The 12,538-nt window shown below is 36.1% G+C and overlaps 1 protein-coding gene and 1 long non-coding RNA gene across 2 annotated transcripts; one reads left to right on the forward strand and one right to left on the reverse strand.

The window, feature by feature from the left end:
- Positions 1-529: 529 nt before the first annotated feature.
- On the forward strand, positions 530-10,232 carry LOC137722450 (uncharacterized). The gene is made up of 15 exons (XM_068461455.1): positions 530-785; positions 1,386-1,616; positions 2,106-2,420; positions 3,244-3,351; positions 3,439-3,628; positions 5,001-5,263; positions 5,848-5,977; positions 6,461-6,540; positions 7,290-7,538; positions 7,625-7,701; positions 8,025-8,116; positions 8,540-8,622; positions 9,078-9,146; positions 9,393-9,518; positions 9,898-10,232. Exons 1-15 carry the CDS (start codon positions 651-653, stop codon positions 9,946-9,948), a joined length of 2,199 nt encoding a protein of 732 aa, XP_068317556.1. The 5' UTR covers positions 530-650; the 3' UTR covers positions 9,949-10,232.
- Positions 10,233-10,596: 364 nt separating this feature from the next.
- LOC137722451 (uncharacterized) lies at positions 10,597-11,526 on the reverse strand. The gene is made up of 2 exons (XR_011066763.1): positions 11,111-11,526; positions 10,597-10,933 (listed from the first exon to the last, which is right to left on the reverse strand). It is a non-coding gene; the product is annotated as an uncharacterized lncRNA (long non-coding RNA).
- Between the last annotated feature and the right edge of the window lie 1,012 nt (positions 11,527-12,538).

Consider the following 12,538-nt stretch of genomic DNA (forward strand, 5'->3'; position numbering starts at 1 on the left):
TAAAGCGTTTTTACTCACAAACGTTTTTTGTTTGTAGTACTTTTCAGTAAAGCTTATGTGAGGAAGTAGTTTGTTTGTTTTTTGTTTTTTTGTTTTTATCAATGAAGAAGTAGTTTGTTGTTTGGCATGCAACTAACTAAGCATTTTTGTATTGTATAAAAGCAATTTTTTCAGAAGAGGATCCTTTTCTTAAGGATCATAGGGATTCCGTTATCATGATCATTCATCATACATCGTGCGATCAGTTTTTATTAGGTATTATTTATATTTAATTTTAAATTTTAAATTTTGAAATGATTTATAGTCGTACGATATACGATAAACAATCACGATTACGAAATCCCTAAGATCTCTAGGAAAAAAAATCCGGCGAGAATCCTTTTCCCAGTTTTTCGACCGTCAATTTGTACCTTCGTCAAAGTATAATAAAACGACGGCCACGTGGCCTCTTATTATTGGGTAAAACAATCTCACGGCGTACGCCGTCAGCGCATAGGAACCGCACCCCCCAATCCACAGTCGAATATTGCTTCTCTCACTCTCTCTGTTTGCACAGTGGGTTTTTTAATTAGGGTTTTTCTACATTGACAGCTTACAATTCTCTGTCGTTCGATTAATTCATCGGAGTTCATCCGGGGAAGACGACGACAATGGGCGCACCGAAAAAAGGTGCATCTAGGGTTTCAGAGGACCCTGAGGAACTGGCACGTGTCCCCTTGCAGGCCATCCTCTTAGCTGATAGTTTCACCACCAAATTCCGACCCATCACACTCGAACGCCCCAAAGTATATATCTTTCTCTCTCTTTGTATCTGTATGCATGCATTATATATATATATATATGTGTGTGCGCGCGCGCGCGCGTATATCATATGATTTATATATATGTATGTATGTGTTTTGACATTTGTGTGTATATATTTACATGAATGTATATATGTAAATGCAATTCAAATAGTTTATAATGCAGTTTTAGAGGAATGCAAACAAGGGCTTTCGGAAAATTTGCGAAGTTTCGATCTTTTTTTTTTTTATTGGTTTTCGATGATAGTTTTGGAAATTTGCAACTAAACAGATATTATCGTGGCTAATTGGGTTAGTATAATGGTTAATTGGTTTAATTGAGCTTAGGGAATGTTGATCACTGTTTCTGCTACTAGGCTGCTGGCTTAAAACTTTTAACATGTTTTCGACTGCTCTTGTTGAACGCTAACACTTGACGGTGAAACTAGAAAATGAAGAAGGTATTAAGAAGTTTTTTGTTTGAATATTTTGTGTGGAGATGATCTTATAGGTAGTGACATCTGTATGCGCAAGAAAGCTATGAATACAAGTATTCTATGTGCATTGTCATGTTTACTGCTTTTTTCTTTTGTTCTGATGAAGGTGCTGTTGCCGTTGGTAAATGTCCCGATGATCAATTACACCTTAGCATGGCTTGAATCAGCTGGCGTCGAGGAGGTTTTTGTTTTTTGTTGTGCTCATTCTAAGCAAGTGATTGATTATTTGGAGAGTTCAGAGTGGTTTGCTCAACCAAACTTCACAGTCACAACGATTGAGTCACATAATTCTGTTAGTGCTGGAGATGCTCTGCGCTTGATATATGAGCGCAATGTGGTATGTTCATATCTTAACCTTATTGTGTTTTGTTTTCTCTATGTTTCCAAATATACTTAGACTTGTATCTATATTCTTCATTTTGAGATAAGATCAATAGAGGCATGATGTTTGTGATTTTGAAAAGTAGGAATCCCATTTGAACTGGGTCGATGGTACATGACATAATACAAGGCTCTGCCTCTATACTCAAGATATTTTATTTCATCACAAATAGAAGACTTTCCCCCTTTATTCCAAATGACATTATCACATCAGGTCACTAATTCTTAATATGGTTAACTTGTACTAGAGTTACTCTACTTTCTCCGAAATTTTTGGATAATGTAATAGAATCTGAGATTTGTAGGGTGTTCGTTCCCCCTTTTGCCGCTACTCCTGTAACTATTTATTTTTTAGTGAGGTTAATTTAAACATATCCTGAATCTTTACAGTTGCAACATTTTTTGTACACTAGAATTTTTATTATTTTCCCTCTTTCCTCTACAGATACATGGAGATTTTGTCCTAATTAGTGGGGACACTGTGAGCAACATGTCACTTACTCTGGTGCTTCAAGAACATAAAGAGAGAAGAAAAAAAGATAGTAATGCTGTGATGACAATAGTTATAAAACGGTCAAAGCCTTCTCAGATCACTCATCAATCTCGACTTGGCACTGATGAGCTGTTTATGGCAACAGATCCTAATACAAAGCAGCTTTTATATTATGAGGACAAGGCAGACGATACAAACGTATCTATATATCTCGATAAGTTGTTGATCGCTGAGAACCCTACAATTACTTTACACAATGATAAACAGGTAACATCTCAGCCCTGCCTTGAAATTTTGTGGCTGTTTATTAATCTCTGTAGAAAGTCTACTTGATCTTTTTGTAGTGATCCTCAATAAATCTTAGTTGTTTTACTGTCATCTGGTGGGGTCTTTCATTGTAATGTGCCTGTTGAAGGATCTTGTGGATGTTCGATTACTCTATTAGGTCTCCATTTGTACTTACCCAGTAAAATAAATAACCATAATAAAAAGTTGGTATCTGACATGGAATTTGTGTGAATATGAAAACAAAAGAGATTTGAAAAGACTCCTAATTTAGAAATTTAGGACCCTTTAGTTTGCAAAATCTCTTTGCTAATTCTTCCCAAGCATTACCAAATGAGATGAAGCAAAGTAGCCTTGTCCATGATTCAAGATTGACCCTGATTGCTTCTGTAATTAATGGAACTGAACCTTGAATCACACCTGTAGGTTTATTTGATTCATCAGTTCACCTGTATTAGGATATTATATTCAGTATAACGCTTATTAGAATCTGTAGTGATCTGTAGTTTTAGTTTTGGATTTCATGTTTCTCACTACTCTTGAAGTTAAGGGAAAAAAATTCTTTCCTGTTATTTAGGGACTCACAGTTGATAGATTTTTTGAATTCTCTTGGGGTAGAAATGGGTTTATGGCATGGGTCTCATATTATCAAAAGGCTGTTGTATCTTCTTGGGGCAATGTGGCTGATGATGCCCCTGGTGTGAATCTATTTTGCAGAATTACCATTCACATTTTTATTGTGTTTGTATGGTGTGAATCTATTCCAACAACTGTTCCACCAACTTTTTATTGTTAAAATCTGCAGGATTGCCATATTGACATATGCTCTCCTGAAGTCCTCAGCCTTTTCACAGACAATTTTGATTATCAACATCTACGTCGTCACTTTTTGAAGGGATTGCTTCTTGATGATGTATGTCTTGTATTGGACATCTCTTTGTTTATTCTGTGTTTATAGTTTACCTTGCAATTCTTCTAAGGGAACCATCTATCCATTCAGATTATGGGTTACAAAATATTCACTCATGAAATTCACTCGAGTTATGCGGCTAGAATTGACAACTTCCGAAGCTACGATACAGTTAGTAAGGACATAATTCAGAGATGGACTTACCCATTGGTGCCAGATGTGAAGTTTTTTGGGAATTCTTCAATAAAACTGGAAAGACAGGGGATGTATCGAGCATCAGGTAATGTTCTGTTTATTGATATGTGACATATAAATCACGTATAATTATTTATGTATTTTTTTTTTGAGAAGAAACTATAACAGTTTATTAAAAAAGAAAAGTGTAATACACAGAAGTGGATAAGAAATCCACCAAGAACAGAACAAGAAAATCTCTCCAGAGGATCTGATTACAAGTAGGACAACCTCAACCAAAATCACTTTACAACTGCTAACATATCCCACAGTATGTGAGAAAGAGAGTAATTCTTAAAATCATTTGAAACTGAAGCCCAGAAGGCTGCCCAATATCTTACTCTTCCCCATAGATCTGCTACCCCCACACCAGTATAATCCTAAAAAATTCTTTTGTTACGCTCCAGCCAAATGTTCCAAAAAACTGCCGACACCAGACAACCCCACAAAGCTTTAGCTTTCCTCCCAATTCCTAGAGCCTCAAAATTAGTGCTTAGAAGCTCGAAACAACCCTTTGGAATGACCCAACTAACTCTAACCTCCTGAAACAATTTCCACCACAGTTGAATCGTGTAAGAACAATGAAGAAAAATGTGGTTAACACTCTCCTCCTTTGCTTTACACAAACTGCACCCTTTTGGTTTTGTTTTGTTTGTTTTGTTTTGGGAGGGGGGGGGGTGCTTAGGGGCAGGGGGAGGGGTGCTTAGGGGCAGGGGGAGGGGTTGCTAACTGTGGACGTCTTGATGAATCTTCTTTTAGATATTTAGTGTACCGCCTGTTTTATTTTTTTAAATGATTGTGTTCTATCACATCTAACCAATATTCTAAAACCGTGGTTTGGTTCCAACTTCCGAGTGATTTTTCACTATCATGTTGGCTGTCTTCATAAAGTCATTTGTTGGATAATTGTTCTTTGTGCCAATTCTTCAAATTCGCATCATAAATGCTATATGTCATCCTTTCCTACCTTTACGATCTGCCCTTCCCTATCGAAAGTAAGATTTGATCACCTAGTATTTGGTATAATTATAACATCAAGAGACTTTATGAAGGCCAATGCTTATAAAGTATGTTGACTTTATTTCCTAAGGTCCTTGCATGCATAGATATATTGTGACTTAAGTTAAACTAATACTTGACTTCTAATTATAAACAGTGAACTTAGAAAAAAAAATCCCTTACTCAACTGCTGGAATAATGTGGCCTTTACGTACTAAAGTTAGCATTCACTTGCTGTTTATCCAATAGTTAGTAGCATTTAATAAAATTTTGGAAATTTGTTGGGTGATCTGCTCTGTAAACATAGTAATAGCATGCCTGGTTGCTCCTGAAATGGTTGTCTGCTAATTTTAAACTTAACCGGTTTGCTATTTTTTTTATCTTATTATGTGTGATTTGATAAACTAGCTTCTCTTCAGACATAGGGCTATCACGCTCTGCACAGATTGGGCCTTTTACGGTCATTGGGAGTGGCACCAAGATTGGGAACAACACCAAAATTACAAATTCTGTTATTGGGGAAGGGTGCTCTATTGGATCAAATGTCTCAATAGAAGGCTCCTATATATGGGATAATGCCACCATTGAAGATGGCTGCAAGCTGAGGCATGCTATTGTATGTGATGGAGTGATAATGAAGTCTGGAGCAGTTTTGGAACCTGGTGTAGTTTTGTCTTTCAAGGTATGTGCCTTTAATCCTGTTATAGCACTATTTCAAACTGTCAAATGTTAGTTCTTCTTTCTTGTCTATATAATGCTCAAAAAGAAAAAACTGAAGAAAATTGTACAATATTGTACAATACAGATAGTAAGCAGTTTACTGGCCCACATATATAGTCAGAATCTTTTTACAGCGTTATAAATTCATTTGGACTTGTATTCTAGTGCTGATAAGATCTTTAAAATCTGTTGATGTTAAAATTAAGTTCTGAAATCAAAAGATTCATAACTTATATTCCCTTGATGTTAAAATTGTGCCTTGTAATCGTTTGCAAACTCCATGTTTAAATAGCATTTTCAGTTTGCAGTGTATTTGCCATTTCGTCCTGAGAAACACCTGTATTTCTCTCTTTTACTGTTATTTTGATGTCATGCTTGATATTTTCTTAGAAGGAAATGTGAACCTTTGCCTGCTCAAATTTAGTTTGTCTTTGCAATTGATCTTTCCTTTTTGTCTGGATTTGTATGAGCCAAATACATACATTTTGCTTGTGGTTTTCTGATGTCTTATCGATCTTAATGTGCTTTTACACTCTTTACCTTCAGGTTGTTATAGGACAAAAATTTATTGTCCCTTCATACTCAAAGGTATCTCGACTGCAGCAGCCAACTAAGCTAGATAGTGACGATGAGCTGGAGTACGCTGACAATAGCAGCGGGATTGCAGAAATGTCATGTAATGCTATGAAATTTTGTTCCTAAGCTTCATGTTTGGTCTTGTTGAGTTCTGTTATGTGCAAAAGAATGGCCTTAGCCATGTGTGAGACTTTTAAGGCATCTGCTTTTTATTAGTCATATTGCTGCTCTTTAGATACTACAGATAATTAGGCAGTAAATTTGTTGGAGTAGGATGATTTACTGGATTCTTTGTTTTATTTTGTGGATGACAATGGTTATTGATTTCCATAACTTCGTAATAAATGTCTCATGTCATCCAGAATGCAATGAATTTATACTTGTTAATTGTCTATTTGATGAAATTAGTAGTGATTGTCAGCTTTGTTTGTCTGGATGTAGTAGTGGATATTGCAAACTTTGTTAGGGACAGCTGTTCAGTATTTTTAACCTCATTTAATTCCTTTTGTTTATACTAGTTATTAATAGTAAGAGGTGTAATCTTTCTCATTGATATTTATCCTTGTCATGTGGTTACCTGCAGCTATCACACCTGCTGTGGATAAACTAAATGAGGAAACAACGAACCAACGAATGGAGACACAATGTTGGCCCAAATCTGAGGTTAGCTATGTAGTTTGATACTGTGTTGTCTTGTATTCTCTGTAAATGCAAAAATTGTACAGTAAGTGCACTAAAGCTTTGGTGAACGGCTAAGTGTACTAAAGCTTTGGTGAACGGCTCGTTAAGAGTAGATACTTGGGTTTTGAAGATTTAAGACAAAAAATTAAAAAAAAAAAATTGCTCAGACTAGCATTAATATTATGGGTGTTTGATTATTATACTTCACTCAGACATAGCATTGGATGACACAATCCCTTGAAATCTAGACTGAAAGACGACTATGTGTGGATTTATGTCTATAAATTAGTTACGATTTAGCTTGCTCACAGCATGGTCCCTCCAATTTATAGGTAAATGTGGGTGAGAAGGGGGAAGGGTGTACATTTTTTCTCCTCATTAGTGTTTAAATGACCCTCAGATAGGGATGCCTCCAAGTGTGAGTATGGTTTGAATTCAAACACTAACAGGGGGAGGGGGGAGAATCGTTGACTTGAAAGAGCATTTGAAAATAAATCAATGACCACTGTTTGCTTTGACTTTGAACAACACCCATTCCTTTTTTTGCTATGTAAAGAAACTTGTACGTTTCTCTTATATATGCAATGATGAGCTACAGCATTGTTTTAGTTCCATATTTCCCTCTTGTAAATAATGAGAATATTGTCTCACTTGCAATTTTTTATATGTTGTGGACTGTACTGCTGCATTTATCTTGACATTCTCTGATAACAGTTGTTATTGTCGGTCAGCTTGGTACTGGTGGGGCTGGTTATGTTTGGTCAATTTGTGAAGGAGGCCACGATGAGGAGTGGAGGCATTCAGTTGCTCCCATTCCTGCTGACAAACTTTTGGAGGCAATAGATGCTGCAGATGATGATTTGGAGCATGCTCAAGATGGCAGCTCCCTCCCACCTTCAGGAGAGTTAAAACCTGATTCTAATGATTCTGAAGGTGATGATGGAGAGTTTCGAGATGATTCTGCCTACTTTGAGAGAGAGGTGAACATTGTCAATTAGAATGCTGATGGTAAATACACACATACAAAGTTAAAACCAATCCTCAACAATTTCATTGTCATCTGCAGGTTGAAGCAACCTTTCTAAGAGCTGTGCATGAAAACATACAAGTAGACCACGTCATATTAGAAGTGAATTCACTGAGGTATTCCTTCGGTTTTCCCAATAGAACTCTATCAGTTACTCTTTTCCTTGTTATTGCACCTCTTATTTTTACATTTTCTGAAGGTATGCAAAATGGTCATTCTCTCTTAATATTTCAAGTTGTAGGCACAAACACGTATCTGATGAAACGGTGCTAACTTATATTGATTTTTTATTATTTTATTATTTTATTTATTAAACCACTCATGATTACTTGCTTTTGTTAATTTCTTCAATTCTTGCATGATCTTTTATCCATATTTTGTAATGCGTTAGTATGTATGCTTTTGTTATTGATGCTTGCCACTTTTTTGTCCATTGCAGGCTGTCATACAACAAGGTGGCTGCGGACTGTGCTGGAGCTTTATTTTATTCAATGATGAAATTGGCATTAGAAACTCCACATGGTTCACCAGGTAGCTTTTCCCGAACTTGCTATTATCTTCCCAACTTTTCATTCAAATAAACTTCTTTATGATTGGAAACTTGTATTAACATACTTTGAGAAATATGCTTCTATTTCCATGTTTAACAATTGGCATTCTCTGGAAAAGTAAAAAGGAATAATTCAATGAGGTGCCAAAGAAAAGGTGGGTGGTTTGGGTTTTGGAAGGGTTTGTCTCTATCTGTAAGTTAAGATTACATTGGGGGTAAGGCATGCATACATGAAGTGGTCAAGGTTTTCTAAGTTTGCTTTACAGCATCCATATCTTAATTGAACAATTACATTGTAATTTTTGCTCAGCTGCAGTGTGAGTGCTATTTTCATATTACTAACGTTGTTTGTCTTGCTTCTTGACATACGGTCTTAACTAAATCTTGTTCAATTCCTTTCTTAGGTGAATTGGTTCAAGCTACTGTTAACATATTTGCAAAATGGAAAAAAATGCTGAAGTCTTACCTAGCAGAAATAGACGAGGAGGTTTGTAATTGAATCCTTTTCTTTCATGCTTGTATTCACTTCTTCAACCATTAAACTCTACAATGGTCTCTTGCACAAGTGAGATTAGTTCCCTCTCCCTTCTAGCTTCTGCAGACGTGCTGATTTCATTTTTATATCTGCACTATTCATTTACTTTCTTAAGCTTTGACGGTAGTGTGTGTGTTCCCTGTGCAATCATATTAACCTTTGTTTCCATTTGACTTGAACCACGAGTAGGTCAAATATCCTATCCTTTATAAAGCATATTAAGTCCAATAAGTAAATTTTATGTTCACTTTTTCGAGTAACTGCTGGACACCATGATCCCTTCGTTTTGACGGTTGTTAATGCTATGCTGATTATTCCTGTAGAAACTGGGTTGCTAATTTTACCTTTACAGAATTGCGATGCTTATTTTGGTTAGTGTTTTGTGCTGAGTATTTTTCAACTTCCAGATTGAAGTGATACTTAGATTTGAAGAAATGTGTGAGTCCTTTAAGGAATTCTCTCCTGTGTTTGACAAGGTACGTCTTCCTACACATGATAATAAACTAAGTACTATATGCTTCTGCCAAGTGCTTTTGCCAGGCTTTCTTTCTTAAGCAATGAAAAGCTATGGATAAAGCCATCTCAGAAACATTTTTGAATAAACGCTTGCCAAAGTTTAATGAGATATTTGTTGTAACTTAGCCCCTTTTATTATCCTTAATTTCGTTTGCAATTTTGATCAGTTTAATTTATTTTCTGACTGTTATATTTTTCTTTTCCAGATATTGCATCAACTGTACGAATTAGAATTTATACAAGAAGAAGCTATTATGAGGTGGGATGCTGAAAAGAAAAATGCGGAGGAAACAGATAGAGTTTATGTCAAGCAATCAGCGGCCTTTATTCAAGTAAGTACCATTATTTGATTTCTGTTCTATTACCTTACGCGATGATTAATAATCATTATATAATATAACTCACGCATGCTGCCATTTCACTAGGTGCAATTATTTATTCTATCAGTTTTGCAAATTCGCGCCAGTGGCTGAGCATTTTTAAATGAAATACGTCGAAATTTGACATAAAAGTCTCTGTTATGTCTGTATACATTCAACATAAGAGAATGGTTTACAATTCGGGTTAATTTATTGAATGAAAAAGAAAAAGTTGATTTCTGGCAACCAAAATTTGATGGCATGAACTTAATAGTGTATATTTTTTAGTTAAATTTCGTATGATGTTAGCCTTGCTTCACAGCAGTTTCATCTTTTGTGTCTTACGTCTCAGTGGTTGAGAGAAGCCGAAGAAGAAGAAGAAGATGAAGAAGATGAAGAATAGGGAGCAGGTGATGTACGTAGGTCCAATTTCGTAGCGTATGCTTTAAACGAAGCGGGATGTATGTTGAACGAGTGTTTTCTGATAATGTTGTATGGTAGAAAGGGATAGCCTTTGTCCACAGGCCGGAAAATGGGTTTTGCAAATTATCATGCACTTTGCATGTGTGTAATTTTTGACAGAAAATCAATAGTAACATTCTGTGTATTTTTACTGTTGTTCGAGGATATTTCTAAGAGACATGGTATTGTTAAGCGTACAGGGAGAAATGTCAATGATTCTTCGTTAATATTGTGTTTTAAGGGTAAATTTACGTCGTTTTTAATGTAATTTAATCCTCTCTAATACAAACTTTAGTCGTAAATACAAACATCATCGGAAAAAAAGTACGAGTATGAAGTTGCAAGAACATTATTTAAGGCGTTAACCAGTTAGTACGCTAAATATGATGCTAGCCACTTATCTCGACCCGCTCTCATCACCAAATTAAGATCACCTCAAGGGATTAACCAAATTGGATCTGTTATTGTGAAAACTTTCATTGTTCATGGGAAATATTGTGTTCGTCTATTTGTTTTAGTATGGTTGGAAGGTCGAAATGATGCTGCAGCAGCAGCAGAAGGGCAATTATCTCTGCCCAAAAGTGTAAGAAACATGAAGGAAATCTGCAAATTGATGAAATTAAACACAAAAATTGAATACGATTCAAAGGGAGAATACCGAGTATTGAGGAGCAAGTTGCAACGCACACAGCATTTGCAACATCTCTCTCTCACTTGTTTATTACATAACATGTAGTCAAACTCAACAGAAAAAAATTACAGATAAAAGCTACAGGAACATGATCAACAAGCCTGGAACGTAGTGAGTTGATGATGTTCACCAACGAGGGGGGCCCCCGCCAGGGCCACCTGGTCCACCAGGGCCGCCGCCGAACACTGGCCCACAGCAGCTCTCAAACAAGCAGCAGCAGCACAAGATATAAGCACTGCAGTAGCAATACACGCCAAGATGATGTTAGTTAGAAAAAACTTAAAAACAATAATATAAGCAGCTAGCTGGTGAAGCTACATTTCGGATAATATTACGGATAATACTTAGGTCCTGACTAGACAGATATAATGTTAGTCGTAAATGAACAATTTTTGCATTCTGCTAAACTCACCAAGATGACAGAAGGCTGCATATACCGCTACAGAGGGCACCTAAGCAACCAAAGCCCGGCGGCCCTCCCGGACCTCCTGGCCCTCCTCCCGGCGGTCCCCATGGTGGTGGCATTCCTCTCTGATGGAGATGATGATCTGATCTCTCTCTCTCTCTCTCTCTCTCTCTCTCTCTCTCGATCAAAAAATACCTATGGATATTTCTTCAGCTTCCTTTCTTGCTGAAATTGCAACGTAGCTATTGAAGTTGATCGGCTATATATACATAAAACTCTTGTATATCTATATATTTGTGGATAATTAAGTTGAAACTTTTAGAGAGAGAGAGAGAGAGAGAGAGAGAGAGAGAGAGGGAGAGAGAGCTTAATGGCTAAGTATGGCATTCAATATTCTTTTCTATCTCGCTTTTTTCTTTAGTTTGGTGGTTGTTGGATTGAGGAAACAACGGTCCCGTTGTTTCATCTACTTCACGGGGAAGTAACAAACCTAATGTTCATGCATAAACCTAACATTCAAACCTTCCCTTTCGTTACCGACAAGATAAACAAAAGGTTTGTCGTGGCATCATAGCTAGCTATTTCAATACTCAAAAAGTTCATACAATTTTTTTGGTCAAAGTATAATATATGTATATATTTTTCAACTTCTTAACACAGATGTCTTGTACGTGGACCGACCATTTTTTTATATTGCTGTAGTTTTGAGAAAAAATAACACTAAAAAAAAAGCTAGTTGGTAAGTTTTTTTAGTTGGTAGTGTTACGTTATGCACACCGTCGTTAAGTAAGTATGACACATACTTAAAAGAAAACAAATGATCAATAGAGTATACGATTTAAACTTAATAAATAGTATTAATCTATAGCATTAGCCACTAGTTATGTACACAGCGTATGTATTATATTTCGCTGTTTGAGGTGGATTGAATATTATTCTGCTGTCATAATCTCTATATGTTCTGTTATGTTGAACTCATCTTTATACTTTACATTGATGGCATTCTCTTTAGGATTTACACTGTTTTGCTGCTTTTGTTGGATCTATCAGGATCGAGGTAGTATCATTTTAAGTCCTAGCGTTCAAATGGTAGTTTAGAATATGTAATATAACATGATTAACATCTGTTTGAATAAGGGTGTCCTTCTTTTTCAGGTTGAAAATATGCTTCATTCAAAGGGGAAGAAACATGGTGAATCAACGTGAAAAAAAGGAAACTAAAAAAAAAAAAAAAAAACCCAATCGTAGTTGGATAAGTGCGATGTAAATTTGATGACGGAGTGGATCGAAAATAAAACATGAAAGGCAAAAATCTAGTAGCAAAATCTAAGTATGCAAATTTGAGCTTCGTTGTCCGAATTGGGCTCATGATCCGCTGTTTTGAAGAAAACTGTATAATAAGTTCAACCTATTGCGTTGTTGTGAATATGGGCT

The sequence above is a fragment of the Pyrus communis genome, chromosome 17 (genome assembly GCF_963583255.1).
Source record: "Pyrus communis chromosome 17, drPyrComm1.1, whole genome shotgun sequence".
NCBI classification, from domain to species: domain Eukaryota; kingdom Viridiplantae; phylum Streptophyta; class Magnoliopsida; order Rosales; family Rosaceae; genus Pyrus; species Pyrus communis.